Genomic DNA, 24,840 nt, shown 5'->3' on the forward strand with positions numbered 1-24,840 from the left:
CAAATTACCGCACAATTGCACTCATCTCACACGCTAGTAAAGTAATGCTCAAAATTCTCCAAGCCAGGCTTCAGAAATATGTGAACCGTGAACTTCCTGATGTTCAAGCTGGTTTTAGAAAAGGCAGAGGAACCAGAGATCAAATTGCCAACATCCGCTGGATCATGGAAAAAGCAAGAGAGTTCCAGAAAAACATCTATTTCTGCATTATTGACTATGCCAAAGCCTTTGACTGTGTGGATCACAATAAACTGTGGAAAATTCTGAAAGAGATGGGAATACCAGACCACCTGATCTGCCTCTTGAGAAATCTGTATGCAGGTCAGGAAGCAACAGTTAGAACTGGACATGGAACAACAGACTGGTTCCAAATCTGGAAAGGAGTATGTCAGGGCTGTATATATATTGTCACCCTGTTTATTTACCTTATATGCAGAGTACATCATGAGAAATGCTGGACTGGAAGAAACACAAGCTGGAATCAAGATTGCTGGGAGAAATATCAATAACCTCAGATACACAGATGACACCACCCTTATGGCAGAAAGTGAAGAGGAACTAAAAAGCCTCTTGGTGAAAGTAAAAGAGGAGAGTGAAAAAGTTGACTTAAAGCTCAACATTCAGAAAAGGAATATCATGGCATCTGGTCCCATCACTTCATGGGAAATAGATGGGGAAACAGTGTCAGACTTTATTTTTCTGGGCTCCAAAATCACTGCAGATGGTGATTGCAGCCATGAAATTAAAAGACACTTACTCCTTGGAAGTAAAGTTATGACCAACCTAGACAGCATATTTAAAAGCAGAAACATTACTTTGCCAACAAAGGCCCGTCTAGTCAAGGCTATGGTTTTTCCAGTGGTCACATATGGATGTGAGAGTTGGACTGTGAAGAAAGCTGAGCGCCAAAGAATTGATGCTTTCGAACTGTGGTGTTGGAGAAGACTCTTGAGAGTCCCCCTTGGACTGCAAGGAGATCCAACCAGTCCATTCTGAAGGAGATCAGCCCTGGGATTTCTTTGGAAGGACTGATGCTAAAGCTGAAACTCCAGTACTTTGGCCACCTCATGTGAAGAGTTGACTCATTGGAAAAGACTCTGATGCTGGGAGGGATTGGGGGCAGGAGGAGAAGGGGATGACAGAGGATGAGATGGCTGGATGGCATCACTGACTCGATGGACATGAGTTTGAGTGAACTCCGGGAGTTGGTGATGGACAGGGAGGCCTGGCATGCTGTGATTCGTGGGGTCGAAGAGAGTCAGACACGACTGAGTGACTGAACTGAACTGAAGGTGGTGGGAGGTAGGTATACAATCTGAGCTCTGAGAATAACATAATAGCCTGTTGAGGAGGCAATGCAAGGTTTATGCAAGATCAACATTCTATTTAGATGACACCTTCACTTATAGACACAAAGGTGTATTTATTAAAATAAATACATACATCTTACAATACATAATGACCACTATTTTACATATATAAAATACACATTACTTCGTGGGTTATTTCCTCCAATGAATTCGGGAAAATAACACCAGTTTTAGTTTGATTTCCCTGTAACTCCAGTGCCTAGTAAATGTTTAGACAACCAGTCAATCAGCAAATATTTATTCAGTGACTACTTGTGCCAGGTACTATTTTAGGTGCTGGGAAATTCAGCCATGAATGGAGACAAGTGCCTACCATCATGAAACTGACATTCCAGAGCGGTTAGTACACATTTTGGAATTAAGGGAGGGGGGAATAATGCTTTTATCTGAGTCAGCAATACAATTTCAGAAGAGGAGTGAGAGGGTCATTTTTGAGTTTTAGTTGAACAACAAAGAAATATATATATATATATATATATATATATATATATATATATATAATTTGCAGAATTCCCTGGTTGTCCAGTAGTTAGGACTCCTTGCTTCCACTGCAGGGGGACACCTGTTCCATTCTTGGTCGGGGAACTATCCCACATGCCTTGGGGCATGGCCAAAAAAAAAAAAATAGAGAGGAGAGAGAGAGAGATCTTTTCTGTTGAAAAGCATTCAAGCTCAGGCAAGGAGTAGCAGCAACCTCAAGTATGAATCAGGCATACAAGAACTGAGACAGAGCCTTGGGTGTTAAGAGCACTGCTGGAGAGGGTGTGGAGAAAAGGGAACCCTCTTACACTGCTGGTGGGAATGCAAACTAGTACAGCCACTATGGAGAACAGTGTGGAGATTCCTTAAAAAACTGGAAATAGAACTGCCTTATGATCCAGCAATCCCACTGCTGGGCATACACACTGAGGAAACCAGAAGGGAAAGAGACACGTGTACCCCAATGTTCATCGCAGCACTGTTTATAATAGCCAGGACATGGAAGCAACCTAGATGTCCATCAGCAGATGAATGGATAAGAAAGCTGTGGTACATATACACAATGGAGTATTACTCAGCCATTAAAAAGAATACATTTGAACCAGTTCTAATGAGGTGGATGAAACTGGAGCCTATTATACAGAGTGAAGTAAGCCAGAAAGAAAAACACCAATACAGTATACTAACGCATATATATGAAATTTAGAAAGATGCTAACAAAGAGACAGCAAAAGAGACACTGATGTATAGAACAGTCTTATGGACTCTGTTGCAGAGGGAGAGGGTGGGAAAATTTGGGAGAATGGCATTGAAACATGTATAATATCATGTATGAAACGAGTTGCCAGTCCAGGTTCGATGCACGATATTGGATGCTTGGGGCTAGTGCACTGGGACGACCCAGAGGGATGGTAAGGGGAGGGGGGAGGGAGGAGGGTTCAGGATGGGGAACACATGTATACCTGTGGCGGATTCATTTTGATATTTGGCAAAACTAATACAATTTGTAAAGTTTAAAAATAAAATTAAAAAAAAAAGAGTCACGAATATAGATTTGTCTTTGGGCGACACCCATATCTCAAAGATCAGATGTTCATGCAAAATAAAAATTATTTAGTTACTCATTTTTGCTTGGCGCAGCCGTCACCACCAGCATTCGCCTATGCAGTGCATTTCGGTCAGACCTGATTGACGCAAATTCGGTTTACGTAGGCTTCGGGCCGGCGGCTCCAGACCTTCGGCCGAGTTCGCCCGAGTCGGGACGAACCATCTGTGCCTGCGGAGGGGGGTGGCGTGTCCGCTTCGCGCAGTGAGGGCCCGGACGGCGAGGATTCGGAAGCAACCGAGCCTGGGGTCCCTTCATGCAGGGTGTCTGGGAAAGCATGGCTTTGCCAGGTTGCCACTGGAGCTGAGGGCGAGGGTCGGCGCCACATGTAGGGTTGCATCCCCCCTCTGCCGTGGACTCGGCTGCAGCCTCACGGGTCCCCAGTTCCCGGAGCGTTTCACACCTAGGCCTCCACTGGGAGGTACGGCTGGTCTGGAGGGCCCGGGAAAGGGTTGCGGGTAGGACCCGGAGCCAGTCCTAAGGGAAGGGGGTGGCGGAGTCCCTCTATTTCCCGGCCGAACCGCCCCCTGGGGCCTACGCGACGCGCGCGCCCTTTCGCCCACTCTGCGCCTCTCACTGCCCCTAGACTTCTCGGGACCACACCTTCCGCTCCCGCTCACATGGCGGACAAGAAGCTGGTGGTGGTGTTTGGAGCCACAGGTAAGCGAAACCCCAAAAGGAGGCGCTGGACCCCTTACCCAGGACAGCCCGGGGGTCCGGCCGGCCCCGCCCCCCAGCGCTAGGGGCGCCACCCTGCGCAGGCCTCCCATGCAGGTTCCACCCTGCAGGTCTTTCTGATTCTCCGCAGGTGCCCAGGGAGGCTCAGTGGCCCGGACACTCCTGGAAGATGGGACATTTAGGGTCCGAGTGGTGACTCGGGACCCTGGGCAGAGGGCAGCGAAGCAGCTGAGGCTGCAAGGTGCAGAGGTAGTGCAGGGAGACCAGGATGACGAGGCCAGCATGGAGCTGGCCCTGAGCGGGGCTCACGCCACCTTCATTGTGACCAACTACTGGGAGAACTGCAGCGAGGAGCAGGAGGTCAAGCAGGTGAGGCCAGGCCGCTGGGCGTCAGGAGGCCAGGGCAGGAGCCAGGCATCTTCGAAGAGCTCCCAGGTCTCTCTGCTGGCCCTTGCAGGGCAGCTCTGACTTGTCAGAGAGGGGCTGCCCCCTGCCTGTGACGACTGCAGCCTTTCCCCTCTTCCATGCAGCCCTCCTAGACTTTGATAAGGGCAGGAGGTGGCTTCTTCATCCAATGACGTAAGATATCACCATACTGTTCACCCTTTTGAAGTGAACAGTTCAGTGTTTTTTCACACGTTTGTAAAGTTGTGCCGCCATCACCACTACTAATTCCAGAACATTTAATCACCCCCAAAGGAAAACACCATAGCTGGTGGCAGCCCCTCCCCATTCTCCCCTCCCCAGGCCGAGGCAACCCCAATCTGCTTTATGTCATCCAGTGACTTCACATTTTTCTCAACAACTGTGCTGACCCATAATTTTCTTAAAAGGTACACATTTTAATTGTACAGTTTGATGAAATTTGAAGATAAATATACCCATATAACTGACTTCCCGGGTGGCGCTAGTGGTAGAGAACCCACCTGCCAGTGCAGGACACATAAGAGACATGGGTTCAGTCCCTGAGTTAGGAAGATCCTCTGGAGGAGGGCATGGCAACCCACTCCAGTATTCTTGCCTGGAGAATCCCACGGACAGAAGAGACTGGAGGGCTACAGTCTACAGGGTCGCAAAGAGTGGGACCCAGTTGAAGCCACTTAGCACACACACAGCACACATACGCATGGAACTAACGTTCTAATCAAAATATGGTGAGGGACAGGGAAGCCTGGCGTGCTGCAGTTCATGGGGTCGCAAGAGTCCGACACAGCTTGGCGACTGAACAACAACAATCAAAGCATAATACGTCACCGTCATTCCCCAAATCTGCCAGGTCCCTTTTAGATGTTTCACGTTTCTCTTTATTCTCTTTTCCACCCAGCTTCTCTTTGGTCGGTGGCGTTGAGCCCAGGTTGCTGTGGGAGGGATGTGAGACAAACATGCATCTTTTTAAAATCCCCTGGAAGGTGGAGACACTTGCAGCGGGCCTGTCACATAGCAGGCGCTTGGGTGTTTGTAGAAGGTATGACTGGTGCAGCCAGGGTTCCAGGGCTGAGACCCCTGGCCATCGGCTTTCAGTCCTGCCTCGTCCACAGCTCCCACCGCCTTGGCTGTGGGCGTGACTTCCCTGAGCTGGTCTGTGTTTCCTCCCATGGAGAGGGGAGCTTGATTGGACCACTTTGGTCCATAAAGGGAAGCTGGACTGGACCCCTGGTCTCTGTTTTTAACCTTGAGCCTTCAGTTGCTGTCGTACCTGGAAGCCCATCTCAGAGAGTGGACAAAGACAGCTTTTCTGGTTCATGCAGATCCCGTCAACCTGACCGCCTGCACCATGACAAATGACCACAAGCCAGGTGGCTTAAAACAACAGGAATTCATTCTCTCCCAGCTCTGAAGTCCAGGAGTCCAACAGCAAGGTGTTGGCCCTGCCCTGTCTGGAGGCTTGCCTCTTCCAGTCTGGTGGTGGTGGCTCTCCACGTGGTCACGTCACTCTGGGCTCTGCCTCTGTCTTCACGCAGCCTTTCCTCTTCTCCCTGTCTCCTCTTCCATCTCTCATAAGGACAACTTGTCATTGGGTTGAGGGCCCACCAGGGTAATCCAGGATGATCTCAAGTTTTTTAACTTAAAAAATATCTTTGGAGACCCTTTCCCAAACGATGTGACATTCCCAGGTTCTGGCGGATGGGAGGTGGACATATCTCTTGGGAGGCCACCATCCAGCGCCCTACACAGCCTTATGCACCAGGTGGTCTGTCCCCATTTAACCGAGGAGGCAGAGCAGTTAGACCCTTTGTCCTGGAAGGCACAGCCAGGGCGCTGCAGAGCCAGTCCGGATCCCAGGTGGCGTGTTTTGTGTGCTCGACAGCTGAGCCATAGCGCTTCCCGAGGGGACGGCTGGGGCTCTCCAAGGAAGACAACACAGCATGGGGACAAGATGCTGTCTGAGCACAGGCAGAGACGGGAAGCCTCTGTGCGCCCCCTCCCGGGTGGCACACGGTGGACTTCGGCCCAGTACCCTGGAAGGTGGGACAACCTGGATGATCTGGAGAAGGGGTGCTAAGGCTGTTGGCTGGTGGGAGGCTTATAATCCTGGGGTAGAGGATGTGATGCTGTGGGAGCTGCACAGGAAAGGGGGAACCTTATCAGAGGGGTTAGTGGCCTGTGGCTCTTGGCACAGTGGCCTCTGGGGGGAGAGCCAGGGCCACGATGGGGACACACGCCCTTCCTCTGAGCTTTGTGGTTTCTCCTTTCCTGCCCACTCGCCCGCCAGGGAAAGCTGCTGGCTGATCTGGCCAAGCGCCTGGGCCTGCGCTACGTGGTCTACAGTGGCCTGGAGAACATCAAGAAGCTAACGGCGGGGAGACTGACAGTGGGACACTTTGACGGCAAAGGGGAGGTGGAAGAGTATTTCCGGGACATCGGCGTCCCCATGACCAGTGTGCGGCTGCCCTGCTATTTTGAGAACCTCCTTTCCTACTTCCTGCCCCAGAAAGCCCCGGATGGAAGGAGCTACTTGCTGAGTGAGTGTGTTCCCTCGGGCGTCTGCTGGCACCATGCAGAGCCACGGTGGCCCAGAGAGCGGGCTTGTCCTCCGAGGGCTCCAGGTCTGAGCCCCAGCCCTCTCACAATAGACCCATGACCCTGTTGGGCGTCCGTGTCCTGTCCCATGAGACGGGCATGGCCCAGACTTCCCCAGGGAAGATCTGCCCAGTGTGGGGATACTGTGCTGTGTCTTTCGGAGAGCTTTGCAGAAACAAGCGTGGTTCTTGTTTCTGCTTCATCAGTGAGGAGAGGGTTTGGAGGGCTAGGTCCAGTTGTAGATTTCCCAGGGGTAGGAAAGCACTTTCTTCTCAGTGCCTGTCTCCAAATCTCTAAGCAGCTTGGAGGGCACCATGTCCGACCTGTGTCCTGCCGCCGGCGGGGCAGTGCAGGAGGCTCGGCAGGCAGAGCAGGAGGGGTCAGCACCCTCCCCTGGCTCCTCACCTCTGCATGATCCCTGCTCACCCTCCCTGGGCCTGGCACCCCAACACCACCCTTTACAGTTTGCAGAGCCATCGTCGTCACCTGTGTTCCATCACTGAGCTGGAGTTCATCCCCACAGGCTCCTGGGTGGTCTGAATGGGCAGCCGTGGAAACTTTACAGGCAGGGCCTGAGAGCTCTAGGTGCCTCATCTAGACAGAGCTCTGCTTCTCCCTCCTGAAAGCCACACTGCGGCCGGTAGAGTCACTCATTAACACGTTTATCAGCACCCACCCACCATGTTGCTCTGGGCTCGGCCCCGGCCTTGGCCACCCGAGCTTTCTTGCTGGCATTTACATCCTCCGTGGGCGTCCACGTCAGGAACTGGGGTTTGCACCCATTCTTGGGCAGAGCGCCTTTCAAAGCCCCTTGCTCTCCTTCTGCTTGTTCCTGTCCCAGGCCTGACGGGTGGCAGGCCTGGAGTTCTCCCCGGCCGGGCTCCCAGGATTTGAACAGCCTGCCAGTGGCAGAGCTCCGTCATGTCCTGTTTCCTGACTCAGTTCTGCTGCTGACCCTGAGGTGTCTGAGTTAGGCCAGGTGCTGACCTGTGCGCCAACCAGCTGGTGGAGACGGACCCCTCAAGAGACACAGGCCAGCACATCCCTCTCCCCCTCCCAGGCTTGCCCATGGGTGACGTGCCCATAGACGGCATGTCCGTGGCCGACCTGGGTCCCGTGGTGCTCAGCTTGCTAAAGACACCAGAGGAGTACGTCGGCAGGAACATCGGGCTCAGCACCTGCAGGCACACGGTGGAGGAGTACGCCGCCCTGCTCACCAAGCACACTGGCAAGGCGGTGCGCGACGCCAAGGTGAGAGGCCTGGCGGGAATGCGGTAGCCCCATCCGAGGGGCTTTGCGGGTAGCAGGGGAGTGGCATCCTGGGCTGCCCCACGCTCTGAGCATCACAAAGCCAAGTTCATCCTCAGAGAATGCTGACGTTGTGCTGTCCTCAGGAGTGAAGTGTGGCTGCCGAGTGAGATGTCTGGCTCTGGCAGAGGGCCAAGTGGCAAGAAAGGGCTCCAGGAAGAGGGCCCAGCAGGGGCCAAAGCAAGGAGGGAGAGCACGGGGTGTCTTGGACTGCTTGGCGGAGGGGATGGAGGCTGCAGTAGGCCCCATCCGGCCCCTTCCCTCACCTGCCCTGTCCTGTCCAGACCCCTGGGTTTGTTGTTTCTAATCATTTTGAGAGTCTGGGATACTCAGTCATTAAATGACAGAAACCTCCCACAGAGCCCCCCAGACGCAAGCAGAGCAGTAAAGAGGGGAGAGACCAGGGCAGGACACGTTTTGGGCTCACATTTTGCTCCCAGCCCTTAACACCCACCTGTGTATGACCAGAGGCCCAGCCCCTGGCCCCTCTCTGCCTCGGTTTCTTCATCTGTAAAGTGGGTGTACGGAGGGTATCCTGTCCTCAGGCTACTGTGAAGAATGAACGGAATAATGATGTAGACGCTCCCTTGGCACAATGAACGTTCTACAAAACGTGCACTAAAGGGCTGTGTATTACTATCTAAACAACGAAAGCCTGAGGCAGCCATGGAGGGTTTGGGAGCCAAGGAGTTAAGGTTCAGTTTGGTCAAGAAAGGGGAACAACAGCTTTGGTGTTTTGAGCAACAAAGTGACAAAAGCAGAGTCCTGATATGGAAGGGACTGAGATGTCTGCACCTCGTGATCTTGGAAGAACTGGATATAAATTGCCCTGCAACAGTGGTTTTTGAAGTTTCATCTTTTTAGCATCAACAGTCTTCAGATGAATTCAAGGGGACAGAGTAGGGACTGAGGTACTGACGCCCCTCTGCTTGCAGACAAGCCCTGAGGACTACGAGAAGCTTGGCTTCCCTGGTGCCCAGGATCTGGCCAACATGTTCCGTTTCTATGCCCTGAAACCCGACCGCAACATCGAACTGACCCTGAAGCTCAACCCCAAGGCCAGGAGGCTGGACCAGTGGCTAGAGCAGCACAAAGAGGACTTCGCAGGGCTGTGACCCTGCCCACCTCTCAACCCCGTCTCGGGGGGCTGGGGGTGCGGTCACAGTGACCCTCTCTCGTGTTACAAGAAAGTTTATTTTTTAAATAAAGGCCATTGTTCTCACAGATGGCTTCCAAAAGAAAAGCGCTTTGTTTCATGGTTTGGGGTTGGGGTGGCAGATGCTAGGGCACCAAGGCCATGAAAATTCCAATAGGAAGCGTCAAGTGCCCAGCCAAGTGTGGGGGGCCAAGAGCACCCCCTGCCCCCGGCCCTGCAGCCAGGGACGTCTGACACCCCTGTACGCACACTCTTCCACCCCAGAACATCCGGTCATCTCCGTGTTCCTTCTGAGTTTCAGGGTGGGAAGACCAGCCCCTTCTTCCTCTCCCTTCACCTGCCTCCTGGGCCCCTGGGTGCAGCAGCCTCGAGATGTGGTGATCTCAAAACATGCTGGTAAGAAAGAAACCCCTGAAGGGACGTGAGAGAGCTGTGGACCCCAGGGCACGAGAACTTAGCCCTATGGAGAAGAGGTGATGCTGTCCACAGCACAGGCAGGGAGGGGAAACCAGGGACGTGACCACCCAGCCCTGCTCGGTGGGCAGAGCCCCCCAGGCATTTGGACGGCTTCCCTCTCCTGCTCACTATAGAGAAGAGAAGCGAAGGCCCGGAGGACACAGCCGGCGGGGAGACTGGTGTCTCTGTGGGCTTGCAGGACGTCCCCTGCGGTCTCTACCCTGCTCTGGCCTTGGGACCTGCAGAGGCACTGAAAGGATAGCAGGGCTGCCAAATTCATTCGACCTGTTGATTCATAAGCACTTCTTCAACAACTTATCCAGCGTGCTGGACCCTAAATACAGTGTTAACCAGGAAAGTTATGCACCGTGTCTTGAGTCTGGTTTAGCAGGAGAGCCAGATATCAGTGTGCAGGACGACTGCAGACCGACATCAGGCTGCAGAGAGCAGGGGGTGATGAACACTGGAGGGCCCACTTTAGGGGCACAGGGACAGCCTGAGGGAGCAGCCTCCCAGGAGGGTAGGAGGGAGCAGACGTGATGACATGGGCTTCCAAGCCCACCCGTTATCAGCAGGAGAACCCAACAAGTCATCCGTGTCCAGCCCTGTGATGCCCAAGTACCCCAGGCCCTCTGGAGGGGAGACTCACCTGCTGGAACCCTGACTCATGATATCGGGATCCAGGAGTGGCCCTTGGTCGGCACGAAGCCTGGGGAGAGCCCACCACGCCGGCTCCAGGGTGAGCTGCAGGGAGCTGAGGGCAGGCTCCGGCTGGTGCTGGCCGTTTTACCAGGCCTCTTGGGGTGGGTTGCTCACTTGGTGCCCCCTGGCTGGGCTGCTGTGAAGACTACATGGGGGAACTGGGGAGAAGCAGCGTCTAACTCCCCGGGCCCCTTGTGGTCAGGCCTCGCAAGCCTCCAGTGCCTTCCCCTGTCCGCCCTCCTCCCAGCACTTCAGCAAGTGCTCACCTCCCAGCCACAAAGGCCCAGCGGCCTAGGGACACTCTCTTGTGTTTCTAAATGGCTCAGCTCATGCTCCAGCCCCACCTCAGGCTGCAGAGGGGTCGGGAGACAGATCTCAGGAGCCAGCTGTGGGAATGAGCCAAACCCAGTCCAGCCAGGCCTCGAGGGGGACCCGAACCTACAAATGCTGCCCCGCCACCTTCTGACCATCGGAGGGAAGAATGCCTTGGCACAGCCGTGAAGATGTCTCACTGGAAAGAAAATCCACTTTCCCCTTTCCAAGTCTAGACTGCTAGTTTCAAAAAACATGGCTTTGGTTGACTTCTCTAGGAAGAAGACCTGAGCTGCCAAGAGAGACGTGATCGAGCCCTCCACCACCGTACCCTGGGGTCTCAGATCCTGTCCAGCCCACACTGAGTCCACAGCAGGTGCTTGGCAAACTTCTGTTCAACGGAGGAAGAGACTAGAGACTGGCAGGAAGTCGCTGAGCCTCCTTCTTGCCCACCAAGTCTTCCCAGCCTCTTCACCCAATCCAGCAAGTGCCCAACCCCGCCTCCACTACAGCCTGCTCAGCCCAGAACCCTGGGGCAGGGCAGAGTCATGTGCTTGGGGCCCACTCAAGCCACCATAGCCCAGACGAAGACTGCAATACACACAAAATACCTTAATATTCCTCTGAAAACAACGGAGAAAACAAAAGTATCTAGTGATGGCAGTGGTGACGCTCAGGGACCTAAGGAGGCCACACCGCAGGTGTTTTGAGGAGTGGGCTCCCAGAGTAAAAGCGACACGCTGGATCCTAGAACGTTCGTTCAGATCAGCACATCACTGCAGGATAAGCTCCCTGCTCCAGGTTAGGAGGGTCGGTGCCTGTCAGAGCGACACCTGTCCCTCGGTGGGGTTGATGCTGAGGAAAGCCACCTCCAGCCACCCCCAGGAAGGCCAGTAGACGTGGGGTGGCCTGACAGGCAGGTGAGCACCCGCTGCTGGGCCACCTGCAGAGAGCTGTCCAAACTCTTTCAAAGAAGAGATGACCACAATTCAGGTTTTAAATATCTCTTTGCAGTAGATAATCTTATTTACATTGATACAGAATCATTTTACATTCTTAGAGCAGACACTAGCAGATGCTTTATTTTAGTAAATTATGGGGGGGAAACAGAAAGCACACTAATCAGAAGGATTCTCCATTAGCCTGTCTTGCCACAGCGGGGGGATTTGGAAACACAGGGGAACCTGCACGTCCCAGGAGCCAAGGCTGGGAAATGGTGCTTGGTCTGATTGGATGCTGGAGAACCTTCGATTGCCGAGACCACGCTCTCCTCTGAACAAACACTCGTACGGGAAAAGACAATGATTCTCAGCATTGAATAATTTAAACACACGTCTGAAAACAAGTCAGTAGTGAGTGGTGAGACCCAAGGCCCTGATGGCAGCGGGGCAGGGCTGGGGTTGAGAGGCCCTCAGTCAGCCCCAGGCCACGCCAGCTGTGGTCCAGCAGAAGGGCAGGAGCCCCCCTTACGCATGCCTTAGAACAACACAACTCCACTGTCGGGGGGCAGGGCCACCCTGTCCGTCCTGACGGAGATCACAGCCCATGTGATCAAGAGTGGCCTCTGCAGGGACTGTCCTCTAGGCGTCACCCCAGGCCCCAGGCCCCCAGGTTCCAGCTGCTCAGTACCTTTGGGAATTAAAACCAACTCCAGCTGAAGGGTGGGTGACACCAGTGGGGCGTGTGCCCCAGGTTCCCGGAAAGGACAACCTGTCAGGAAAGACTCATTCTGGAACGTCCCGGAGGTTTGCTGAGAGGGAAATCAATCACGTCACAACTTGGTGCAGCTTAAGGCTTCATTTTCAAGCTGTAAGCATGGCCTTTAATTCTTTAACCACATTCAGTTCCAAATTAAGAGTTTCAGCTCTGCAGGAAGTGTCCAGCCGTCTGACTTTGCCAGAGCCTGAAGAGGCCAAGTTACCTACCCACAGACAGGAAACTACCAGCCCTGAGGCCGGCCATGCCTGACTGCCCAGGGTCTGTCCCGTCCGCAGTGACCTTCCATGAAGAGCTGCGTGGTCACGTGAGTTTGCTGTTGCCAAGGCGGTCCGGAGGCCTCTGCAGGCAGGGGCTCAGTGCTGCCGTGGGGAATCCTCCTGCGTCCAAGGTGCCTGGCCACGAGGAGGTGCTGCTGCTCCCTGCCTAGTTCCCAGTGGACCGTTTTCCTGAGCCAAGACACAAACGGGTACAGTTCACTGGCCTCGCAGGAAGGACACGCCCTGCTGGTGAACTTCCGTGGTCCCCAGGAAGGAGCCCCAACATCCGGGACCAGCACAAGTGAAAGGTGAGCCCCGAGACACCGTGCTGAGCAAGCAGGACTCCCGCCCCGCCCCGCCCCGCCCACACTAAAGCTGACACTCCCTAGACGTCCCAGGCAGGACGGGGCGGGGCTGGAGAGATCTGAGTTCTAGGCCTGGCTCTGCTGTGACCTGCCCTCTGTGACTATGGGCAACCTGGTTCCCACCACGGCGGGATGCAGTGCCCCCGGGAGCTGGTGGAAGGAGGGCTGGGGGGCTCCAGGAGTGGTTCAGCCCTGCACTACCGGCTAGCTCCCCTTGGGCTGAGGCTGGGCTCACACCATGCCTGAGATGGGAACCTCTTCACCTCTGGGGGTGGGGGGATGATACTGGCTAAAATGAGGGAAAACAGGGATTCATTAGTTCAGAGGGGCATGAAGGGGAGGAACCTCAGGGATTTTCCTACCTCGGCTGGGATATCAGGAGGTAAACATTCTCTTAAGTTTGGAAAGGAATCCCTCCTTGTCCTCCCCAGCCTCAGGCCTAGCCTTGCCTCCCGCGGAGCTATCCATGGTGCTGCCACCTGGGCATAAACAGCAGAGAGAACTGGGGTCAAGGGTGCAGATCTCCTCGCAGCCCACCCCAGGCCCCGTCTGGCCACCCAGGGCTTGCACTCCAAGAGCCACCAAGCGCCACCCCGAGAGGAGAGGTGGCCGTATCAGGCTGTCCAGGGTTGTCCCATTCATCAGATGACTCAGCACTTAGAGCATCCCAACTGCTCCCCAAGTCACTGGCCCTCGAGAGGAAAACAAGGAACAGAAAAGGACAACAGGCAGCTGTCCCACCTTAAGAACCATAACAGAAAAACAGCCAGTGCCAATGCCTTCCAGGCCAGGCTACATGGCGTCCATACCTCATTCAATCCTTACGATAACCTTACAGGTAAATTCCAGATAAAAGAAACAAAAACCAGAGGCACAAAGGGGTTAGGTGGCATGACTAAGGTCACAGAGCAAATAAACGAGCAGGAGGTCTGAGTTCAGACCCAAGCAGTCAGACACCAAAGCCCAGGCTCTGAAAAGGTGAAGAGCATGTGCCGAGAGCCACCAACCAGCTTCCACACCCGGCCAGTGCACACGGACCATCTCCAGGGCACCCGGGACCCCAGGACATGTGCACTGCTCATCTGGGACGGGGCAGCCAAGGGCCCCGCGTGTCACCGGTCAAACACCTGGCTCCAAATGCCCCAAGATGGGGTGGCCGCCCTTCAGTTTCCAGAGGGGCCGTGAGAGCCCCTCTGCACAAACACGTCACAAGGCAAGAGGACCAAGGGAATTAGTGCACGTCGACGTGCAGGGGGATGTATGTCAAGGACAGTGTGTAGAGGGGACAAAATGCCCATGTCCCCAGGATCTCAGTCTCAGACGTCTTTGTCGGTGAGAGGCCCACAGCTTTGGGCAGCAGGCCTCCGGAAGAGGTGGGGAAGGTAATCCATGGCTCTTTACAAGGTGATGAATAGCCAGGTAACGCTCATTCCACGAATCTGCACCACCTTTTCCTCCACAGGTACAAGCTCCTAGTGTCATAAGCAAGTCTGGCACTTACTTGGGGGTTCAGTGCCTGCTGGCCTCCCCGCTCACACTGTAAGCTGGGCAGGGCAGGGACCCCGTCTCTCTGGTCATCGCTTCTGAGCACATGGCAAATGCTTGGTGACCATCAGTGCGAGAAACAGAAGCCAACAGGACTCCAGGGTGACATCTGAGGACCGGACCCACCCTACAGGCAGAGGTGCGGGGTCTACACGCACAGTCTGACTACCTGAGCTGACTACACGCTCAGAGCCAGCAGAGCGCCTCTTGTTCCACTAAAATGTCTTTTTCCTCATCTTCCTCTTGCCTCCACCCCGCCTAAATAAAGGGGCTCAACAGTCAATGGCGTCAGCTCATCAGAGAAGAGACCGCAGGTGGATCCAAGCTCTGGAAGAGGTTCCTGCACGACAGCTAAATGGACGTACAGGGGTCGTCGCAGGAGTTAACGACGGCCCACAAGCACAAACAACGAGCCATGCTGTCTCTACACCCAAAAGGTCACTTGGTAACCTCAGAGTGCCCCAGGCCCCCGGCTCGCTGCGGTGTTTCTGCTTCTCAGGCTGGGAACAAAGCCAGGGTCAGCCATTATTAAGGTTTTCAGCAGGGGCTACAGAGAACAAAAATAAACAAGCGATACTAAACCCACCAAAAACGTTTAGGTTGTTTTCCTACATAGTGGTAACTTTTCCAAATGCCTTCCCGATACCTTTCCCGTGGTGAAAGCAAAGACACCCAGGAATCAGTCTGCATCTGCAGTGACTATCTCCACGGGCACTTGGGGACTATTAAGCGATACGCTAGCCCAAGAACCACTGATGACTGCAGGCAACTGCTTCCAGTGTAACTTTAACAGCAGAGATTCAGGCTCTACTGAGTAAGCAGGATGCACCTTAGTACAGACGTCGGGAAAGGTCGTTGTGTGCACCGGTGTGTCCTCACACATGGACGGCAAAAGGAACTTTCTTCACAGTAACAAGAGGCTTAACCACACCCAGGCTGCGGACTGACCGACATTGCATTCCAGTGCTAAGATTCTTAAAAGCCATTTAAAGAATTATATCTGGGAGCCAAATTTCCCACTGAATACAATTCTGAAATGACAATGGAAGTGAGTGGAAAAAAAAAATAATTCAGGACACTCATTTCACTTTATGAACTCTTCACAAACACATGCAACACATATGTTAACATTATGATATATTCAGCAAAATTATGTCAATAGAAATTTAAAACAAAGAACTGGCAAAGTGTCTGGCACATAAGAGCCTCCCAATAAATCTCAGCTGAACGCGGGGAGAGGGAATGAGCTAACAGGATAAGAACCATGGACATTACTCAGAAGCCGATTGCAGGATCAACTCCCAATCTGAGCTCTCAGGAAGGGGCTTGATAACAACTGGTGGATAATACCCGACATGCAAACAGTGAACAAGGCCCAGGGTCTCACTCAGAGCTCAGTCAGGAAGACCTTGAGTTCCCCTGGGGGAGGGGCACATGGCTGAAAGCTGGTTGCAGAGCAAATCTCGCATGCTCTGTGACTGTGGGAATGTTTGGGACCCAGGAAAAAAACCTAGAGGTGCATAAGTAGAGTTATGTGGAAGAATCATCCCCACTTCTTTTTAGTCCATGGGATAGTAATAAGAAAATATGAAAAAGTCTATGAACCAAACCACTACAGTAAGTGCTCACTTTATGCCCAGTTGGCCACAGATAGAATCTGTGGCAGCTGTTTTTTCACAGAGGACTTGGTCCCCTGGATTTAGGGGAGCTTGGCCAACTCCAAGCAAAGGCTGTTGCCACTAGGACCCCCAGCCCTGTCCCAGGGCTCCCAGACCAAGACCCCACCCTCAGCTCTGATCACCTGCTCTGACTGTACACTAATCTAATACCATTCAAGTTCCAAGAAGGTGAGAGAAAATTCAGGACCCAGACAAAAACAAAGTGATGCAACCAGGAGCCAACACGTTGGGCAACAGAAGCCAACTCACCCTCAGCATGGCCTGTCCCAGCCCAGGAGGAGGCCCAACCGACAGGGAACAGCGTTTCCTCGGCATAACACCCCATCCCAGCAGAGCACCCCATCCTAGCAGAGCACCCCATCCCAGCAGAGCACCTCATCTGGGCAAAGCACCCCCATCCTGAGGGACGAGGGCTATAGTCACAGTGCCTGTAGCTAAAGCTTCTGCCTGTGGTCAGAGTTGGGGGAACATGGCTACTCACCAATCACCAATATTTAACTGCACTCTATAGATGTTTAAGCTCAGAGTAAACAAGGCATTTTGTTTGTTCACGGCCCTAGACGCTCAGAGTTTAGACCTGCTGCACACAGGCAGATCTGGGGTTGTTAAGCCTGTAGCAGCTGCTGTTTACAGGACACTCTGAAATCCAGGGAAAGCCACCTGGGTGAGGAAGACATGCATCTTCTCCTTTAGTGGCTACAAGCTAGAGCTGGAAGAATCTAGCTGGTGAAAGATCTCATGCAGGAATGAGATGGAAGAATCTAGCTGGTGGAAGATCTCATGCAGGAATGAGCCCAAGGTCACAGGGCAAGTGGCAGAACCAAGGCTAGAACTCAGGAGAGCAGTCCTGAGACACAGAGATGCTCCCTGGAGGGAAGCGTCACAGAACTCACTGACCTCGGCCAGCAGCACGTGCACAGAGGATGAGGGCCAGAGCGGGGGCCAGCTCTCCCCAGAGCGTGGTGGCCCCGCGCCACTCTGCCCCACACTCAGCCCCTCTTACTACTGGGCCCTCTGGAGACTCCAGGAGGATTCCCCAGTGGAAACCCCAACATGTTTCCAAACCATCTGCCCTCCCAGGTACTGAGGGGCTCCCACGGGCCGCAGGGCTGTCTCACCAGTGCTTGTGTTGGTGACGCCGTTCACCGTCCCCTCCACGTCGGTCTCGTCCTCGGCGTAGCTCAGGATCAGGCTCTGCTGCCGGCTTGTCAGTCTCCTGTGGACCGAGCGCAGTCAGTATCCAAGCGGCTCCTCTGGGCAGCTCTTCAAAAGGATGTGGACGTGGCCGGTCCCCATGCAGCATGTGGGAAAGGCAGGACCCTCGACCCAGGCACTGGGCACACCCTGAACCCAAGAGCCCACACCCTTAAAGCTTCTGTAAAGTAAACCTCTTCAACTACCCTGAGTTGTTCTAAACAACTGCCACTGTGGCCATGGTGAACAGTTTACCAGAGGGATGAAAACCTGTTACAAGTGTGTGTGTCAGAAATTATCTAATTAAAGAGAGTGCTGGAAATCCAGCCCACTGAGAGGAGTTGGCAAGCCCTGCTCCAGATGTCTACAGCTCCCCCTAGGACTTTTCTCCTGAAGGCCAGACACGATACCTGCCGCCAGCTGGTTCTAGATCATCTCTCAGATGGAGGGCGACCCGAGAGTGATAATAATAAAACCAACAGCAGCAATAATAGCTAACTGCTCCCTATGGGTTATTCATTTCATCTCCCAGCAACTCAGCGAGGTCGAACTTTTTTATCATGTCCGCTTTCAGAAGGAGCACCTGGGCAGGACAGACTTAGTGGGAGAAGTAACCTGCCTAAGCCTCAGTGCTTACAGCAGAAGTGCCACACAGGCCGGGCGGTCGGGCTCAGCACCTGCCTGGCATGTGAGAAGTCCTTGACCGGCTCCTGCTGGTGCTGGAAGCTGCAGAGAGTGGGTGGACCTCATCACACCAGGAGGCACTTACTTTGGAACTCTGATCTTGATGTGAATGTAGTGGTCTCCATAGCCATAACTGTTAATCCGCGGGATGCCCTTCCCACTCATCCGAATCTTCTGATCTGACTGAGTCCCAGGGGGGATCTATAAAGAAAGGAACCTCAGGTTTTCCTCCACCTCCACCCAAATGAAAACATCTCACGACATGAAGACAATCTTACTCCCGAAAAGAACTCCATTCAGGTTTCTAGATAAAACCCACCAAACACCACACAGAAACTGGCTAGGCTGGGTCCACCCTGAGCAGAGCCTGTGATGGGCTTGGGGGCCAGGAGTCTGGGGTGGCGAGCCCACAGCAGGAGGAAAGGAGCTCAGGGAGCAGGACCTGGGAGGAAGCAGAGCCAACCTGGGGCGCCACTGAAGCTGCTGCCAAGCCCGCCAGGATGGACACGGCCCAGGAGCTGCTTCCCGGCCAAGTCACACCCAAGGCGTGGCCCACACTCCTCCTGCCTTCCGCCAGGTTGTTCCCAGGTTTCAGCCATTTCCCGTTTTAGAAAGAAAAGAGCAGTGAGAATGTGCTTGCACTCTTACCGTCACATTGATGGTCTCGTACAGGCCCTGCGTTCTGGCGGTGCCCCCGAGGATGGCCTGAGCTATGGAGATAAAGAGGTCCGAGTGGATGTCTGCGCCGTCCCTCCGGAACACAGGGCTTTTCTGCACCTACGGCCAAGCACGGGAGGGTTACCAACGCTCAGAGAAGTCCTTCTGGAGAGCAGACCACAGCCGCGGCTCAGCGTGCAGCATCCAGGGAGACAGGGTACTTTCACCAAAGCGCCCACCTCCCCCAGGCTCCGGGAGTTACAGGGCAGCTTCTTCCTTCACTGCAATGCCACAGTGTCCTCTCAGATGAAGCTATTCAAGTCTTGAGGGAAATAAAACTAAATTTTGAAAATTAAAAAAAATATAAAAATCTTACTTTACTAGAGACACAGATTAATACAGTCTACAAAGGAAGAAAGGGTTTACTTTCCAGAGTCTTTTGGTACAAGCTACCTTCAAGTCAGACTAGCAGCACTGGAATGATTCTGATTTTATAAGCACTGTTTTTTTTTATCTCAAAGACATTCTTTGTCTTCCAGTAATTTCTTCTTTTCTTCTCTACTATCAGCTGGGAACAATCTGAATTCTCTATCAAACCTTCTTCATAGACTGGCTTCCAGACTGAGACCTTTCTCTTCAATTTCTCAGTCTTAAAGATTCACCCTTTACATTATTTTTGTCTTTGTTTTAAACTATGAAATATTTCACACATATGTAAATCAGCACAAGTAATTAGCACACGCTGTACACACAACCCTGCTTAGGTCACAGAAGACCAGGACACAGGTGACTTCTCCCCCTCCTGCTCACCCCTCCACAGCAGCTGCTACATTTAGTCTTTATCTTTCCTAGGAGCGTCTGTTTACCTTTTCTACATGTCCCTAAACAATACATGACACCACCTTGCGTGGTTTGAAACTACACAGATGACCTCATTCCTCGGCCTGCAGCCCGCTCACTCCCTGTCCGTAACCGAGAGCTACCAGGGCGTCTCACGCCAACATGTGTGTCTCCAGCTTCTGCTCCTAGGTGCCCACAGTGCAGCCCCCTCGCCATCTCCTCCCGAAGGCAGCAGGCCACTGGCAGTGCTCACAGTTGTAGACGAGGCTGGCACACACCTTGCCTCCGCCTGCCGCACCGCCTCAGGGACATGCCTGGTGGAATCAGTGGCAGAGGTGCCACTTCCTCTGTTACCCTTGCCTCAGAAAACTTTGCCTGCACGTCACATGTAAATCTGTAGCTCTGGCACCTACTGTCCCCATGAACAATTCAATACATCAATAAAAAATAAAAGATGTTTTCTGTATTTTTATGAGTGCTTTGTTGCCAACTTGTAAACACCTTGGGGTAACTTTGTTCTCTCCACATTTAGCACAAAAGCTTGATGTAACACATGTTTGATCACCCTGCTGAGGTGGCCACCACTTGCCTTAGAAACTTGAACAGCCAGGCGTATTCCATGAAGCTCCCATCTCACCCATAAAAAGCCTGGTCTGCACCCTCTCCACGAGAGCAAGGGCCCAAAAGAGGCCGTGCAAACAGAGCACCTACCCTGAATGTGATGAAAATTTCTCGTTTTCCTACAGGCATCCTCACAGTCTGGCCATCCTCAACTCCTGTAAGCAAGAGAACAATTATTTTGGGATGTGTGAAGGCATTTTCTATACTGGATCTATTTACAACCCACCCACTTACTCATTCCTGTTTCCTGTTAACAAGGAACAACACAGTCACCCAATACGGCAACAAGTAAAACAAGTGTCACTTTTCAAAGGTGCGGCATATAGTACTCAATAACCAAATGACACTTATTCAAGTTTACCAGCAGGTCCACCTAGTACCCCAGTGAGTTTAGAGTCTAGTGGGGCACAGCACTAAAGAATCCGCCTGCCAGTGCAGGAGATGCAGGAGAAGCAGGTTCACTCCCTGGGTTGGGAAGGTCCCTTGGAGAAGGAAATGGCAACCCACTGCAGTATTCTTGCCTGGAGAGCCTACGGACAGAGGAGCCTGGCGGGCTACGGTCCCTGCAATGAGTTGGATGACACTGAGCACACCCACAGGGGAGACAGTTATTAGCTGAATAACAACACCACGTATCACTACAAACAGAGATAAGTGCTTAGAAGGAAAAGATCACAGCTCCAAAGGAACATCTAAGGAAATGCTTCCAGAAGGCTCCCCTGGGGATGAGGAAGCTGCAGGCAGCAAGGCAACAAGGGGGAGCCTAAGAAGATAGGAGGCTGAGACCAGGAGGGGCTAGAAGAGGAGGCCAGTGTTTGGCCCCTGAGAATCGCCACAGAGTCTTCAACAGTGTGAGACGTGATCATACCACCCTGTGCAAAGACCACTCCAGGAACAGGATTGGTTTGGGGTGGGGGGTGGGGGTCATAGGCTGGCCCTGGGCGCAGAGAGGGTGGCTTGGCCAGCTGGGCGGGCAGTGGGTACAACGTTGGCCTTGGGACAGAAAGAGGTGGAGGAGCTGCTTCTCGCAGGAGCAGGACAGGCACGCGAGGTGCCGTTTCCCTATGACACGCGCAGATCTTAAGGGTAACTGGTGCAGACGAAAACGCAGGAGACTGTGGTTTCTCCTCGAGTTTCAGCTCCAGAAACAAGGGCAGGTGGCCTCGGCTCCCAGCCCCCGTGCGTGGAGGAGCCCAGACCCACCGGCAGGCACGGGGATCACCACCTTCTTCTTCTGCTTAGCCTGTCCTGCTCCTCTGCACACCACACAGGGAGACGTGATGATGGAGCCCCGGCCACCACACCTCCGACACGTGGAGCGCATCACAAAAGGGCCTGTGTTTATGGTTTCCTACAAAGACAAAAAAAATGGGACCCTTAGATACCAGTGCACCCTGACAGCAAGGCCCTAGGACCACAATGAGCATGAGAAACGTCTCACCGAAGACCCGTATGTGTGGTGTGAGCCTGTGCTACAACACACTGCCTGAGGACAAGCTGCAGGAGCTCAAACTGACCTAGAGCACACTGCCTCCTGAATTCCGAACCAAACCTGATTATATGAGACAGAAAAATGAGACAGTGCCTCTCTACAGAAGGTCCCCAAGCCCCCAGAGCTGAGCAAATCACTTTAAAGAGAACCCTCTCTTCCTTTACAAAAGGGACAGCTGGGAAAGAAAGAGGGAAGTGACAACTGGAAGCAACTCCCACCCAGAGCTGCCCCTGCCTGCCCCAAGGGAGGAGCAGCACAGGCCTCTGTCCCCCACAGCCCCCAATAGCCCCACCTCATCACAGATGCCCATAAGCAAGGAGGCAAGTGGCTCCTCTTGCAGCCACCCTCACCCCAGTCCTCCAGGAGCCTCCTCGGCTCCCAGCCCCTTGCACAAGTGGGGCCTTATGGTCTGTGGCCACTCTCATCAGCTCTTCACTGGACAATGGAACTCAGTTACCATTTTCTTTAACTCAACATCCTTGGGATTTTTTAGGGGGTGAGGGTAAATTATCAACACGCTGTTGTAGCAAATCAGATACAGAGATATATAAAAAAATTAATCTCCCCCTCACCTTGACTCCCAGGGTGACCTGCTCATAAGAGCTCAGTTTTGAGGTGTTCTTCCCATGACTCACTCACTCTCCTTCTCACCATAAAGAAGTTTTTAAGTAAAAATTTTACAAGAGTGTATTGCATTCTCACTCTGCAACATGCCTTTCCCTCTCACCTTCATGATGCATCATGACCAATGGACACAGACCTCAATTTCCATTTTAATATTTTTGTTTCAATGCTAAAGAAAAAATATCTCTGCACATAGACACCCTTCAGTTTTACCGTATTATTTCAATGTTCACCAAAGAAATATGAAAAAAGAAAGTCACAACAATTCAGGACCTTGGAGAAAGGACCTCAGATGTGAGAGGAACTGGGATCAATAAAAAGTATCTGTAACAAGAGGCAGTGACTCCGATGGTAAAATGGTAGCCACAACAATCTTCATCCTCTCCAAGCGCGCCCTCTAGAGGAAAGCAGGCACAATTTTACTTTTTCAGACTAAGCTATAAGATTGTGTACAGGTACTGCGGACTCCCATCAGCGGATTATTTTTTTTTTTTTTTAAAAAAACTTATTTTTATTTATTTATTTGGCTGCTCCCAGTCTTAGTTGCAGCACGTGGGATTTTTAGTGGATGCATGTGGGATCTAGTTCCCTGACCAGGGATCGAACCCAGGCCCCCCGCATTGGGAGCTCTGAGTCGCAATCACTGGACCACCAGGGAAGCCCCCATCAGTGGACTATTATTCAGCCAACAAAGAGAATGTTTAAAAGTACTCAAAGACACGGAAAAATGCCTTCATTATAATAAATGAAAAATAGGAAAAATTTCCCTATGATTCTCAACTGATGAAATCTACATACAAATAGGCGAAAACACATCCAAAGTCAAAAGACAAATACAACTAAAATCAATGACAAACACTGGTGATCCAGTGGTTAGGGCTCTGCTCTCACTGCCAAGGGTTCGGGTTCAATCCCTGATCTGGGAACTAAGATCCTGCAAGCTGTTAAGCTTAGCCAAAAAAACGAAAAGATGAGAACCCAGGCATCCAGCAACAGGGGTCTGGCTGAACAAAAGGGGATGTATCTGTATGGAGGAATACCATGGCCACACGTAGACTATTTCCCAAACACAGTGAGAACTAGAAACAAAACAAAACCACCAAGGTACAGATGGGGCTAACAGTTGTATTCTATCTTTGGTATGAAAACAAGGCACACACAGACATACATGTCTACACAGGCTTGCATCTAGAAAGACAGACAGGATGTTTTTGGAGAGTAGAATTCAATGGGTAAAAGTCAAGAATGAAAGGGAGATTCATCGTACACAGTTTTCAATTTGTACCCACTGAATTTCAATGATTAGCATATACAACCTGTTCAAAAACTAGTTAATATAAGACAAAAATGATATTCCTCATCAACAACTGGCAGGAGACACATCAAAACACTAACAGTTGTGGGATTATCAAGGACTTGTTTCCTTTTTTATGCTTTTCTTCTATGCACTCAAAGACAACTTCTGTGCCCCCTACACACTTGGCGGTGGTTTAGTCACTTGGTAGTATCCAACTCTTGTGACCCCATGGACTGTAGCCTGCCAGGCTCCTCTGTCCATGAGATTCTACAGGCAAGAATACTGGAGCGGGTTGCCATTTCCTTCTCCAGAGGATCTTCCTGACCCAGGAATTGAACCCAGGTCTCCTGCATTGCAGGTAGACAAGGATTTTATTTTAAAGGTGGGCAGTAGAGAATCTCCCAACCCCCTTAAAAAAGAAACCATATAAATGGAATACAAACATAGTCAGTGGAAACCTACCTGCATTTGAAGCAGATAATATAATCACAGTGAAAGGGGAGAAAAAGAAGTGATCTGAGTAAGCTGAGCACAGTACTTTGGCCATATACCCAAATGCCAGTAAAGCAGGATTGCTTTTTGCAGTGGTATGAATGACAGTTCTCAAATTACTTTTTGTATGTTATAGGACTGAGCAAATGAGTAAATATACAGGGTAACTGAGCCAGATTTCTCTTTGTTAGAAATTAATAATCTCTCTTTATTATTTAGTTTCAAATATGGACAGGCAGAAGACTAGACAAGCCTTGCGGTGTTGGGCTGAAAGTGGAACTATCAGTTTGAACTCACTGGTTTGTTAAATGGATGGATCAGTGTACACATATATGTATATATATACTCTATCACATGAAAAACACAGAAAGACAGATAGGTATCGAACATATGTCTATAAGTGCACATGTGTGCATGTGCTAAGTCGCTTCAGTCATGTCTGATTCGGCAACCCTATGGACTGTAGCCTGCCAGGCTCCTCTGTCCATGGGGATTCTCCAGGCAAGAATACTGGAGCAGGTTGCCATGCCCTCCTCCAGGGGATCTTCCTGACCCAGGAATGTGCGCTCACACACACACACATACACACTTATTTCCTGTCTCAGTCAGCTGAGAGGACTTGGAAGCAGTGACACTCCAGATACAATGAGTACACCGAGAGCACAGATCTTGGTTCCTAAATCCTACTAGACAGTTAAAAGGAATCAGGACTCCCTGGAGAAATGGCTGGTTCCAGGATTTGGCTAGGAAAGTGTATGCAAGCTGGGACACAAAGTAAAGAAGTGC

The 24,840-nt window shown here is 52.0% G+C and overlaps 2 protein-coding genes across 4 annotated transcripts in view; one reads left to right on the forward strand and one right to left on the reverse strand.

The window, feature by feature from the left end:
* The first annotated feature begins 3,283 nt into the window (after positions 1 to 3,283).
* NMRAL1 (NmrA like redox sensor 1) lies at positions 3,284 to 9,205 on the forward strand. Of its 2 annotated transcripts, none has more exons than XM_027528203.1 (6): positions 3,284 to 3,376; positions 3,542 to 3,615; positions 3,764 to 4,002; positions 6,347 to 6,596; positions 7,715 to 7,905; positions 8,898 to 9,205. In XM_027528203.1, the coding sequence occupies exons 2-6, from the start codon at positions 3,576 to 3,578 to the stop codon at positions 9,075 to 9,077; spliced, it is 900 nt and encodes a 299-aa protein (XP_027384004.1). In that variant the 5' UTR covers positions 3,284 to 3,376; positions 3,542 to 3,575; the 3' UTR covers positions 9,078 to 9,205. The 2 variants fall into 2 exon arrangements, with proteins under 2 accessions (XP_027384004.1, XP_027384005.1); XM_027528204.1 differs by having other exon boundaries at positions 3,336 to 3,413.
* A 2,371-nt stretch (positions 9,206 to 11,576) lies between these two features.
* DNAJA3 (DnaJ heat shock protein family (Hsp40) member A3) overlaps positions 11,577 to 24,840 on the reverse strand; it is a 31,328-nt gene continuing 18,064 nt past the window's right edge. Inside the window, exons 6-12 of one of the 2 annotated variants that reach the window (XM_027528201.1) lie at positions 21,353 to 21,500; positions 20,240 to 20,304; positions 18,680 to 18,808; positions 18,117 to 18,232; positions 17,272 to 17,369; positions 13,292 to 13,408; positions 11,577 to 12,753 (exon numbers count right to left, since the gene is read on the reverse strand). In XM_027528201.1, the coding sequence (XP_027384002.1) occupies positions 13,305 to 13,408; positions 17,272 to 17,369; positions 18,117 to 18,232; positions 18,680 to 18,808; positions 20,240 to 20,304; positions 21,353 to 21,500 (660 nt within the window). In that variant the 3' untranslated portion in view covers positions 11,577 to 12,753; positions 13,292 to 13,304. The remainder of the gene's footprint in view (positions 12,754 to 13,291; positions 13,409 to 17,271; positions 17,370 to 18,116; positions 18,233 to 18,679; positions 18,809 to 20,239; positions 20,305 to 21,352; positions 21,501 to 24,840) is intronic. The other variant, XM_027528202.1, reaches the window with a different exon arrangement.

The sequence above is a fragment of the Bos indicus x Bos taurus genome, chromosome 25 (genome assembly GCF_003369695.1).
Source record: "Bos indicus x Bos taurus breed Angus x Brahman F1 hybrid chromosome 25, Bos_hybrid_MaternalHap_v2.0, whole genome shotgun sequence".
NCBI lineage: Eukaryota > Metazoa > Chordata > Mammalia > Artiodactyla > Bovidae > Bos > Bos indicus x Bos taurus.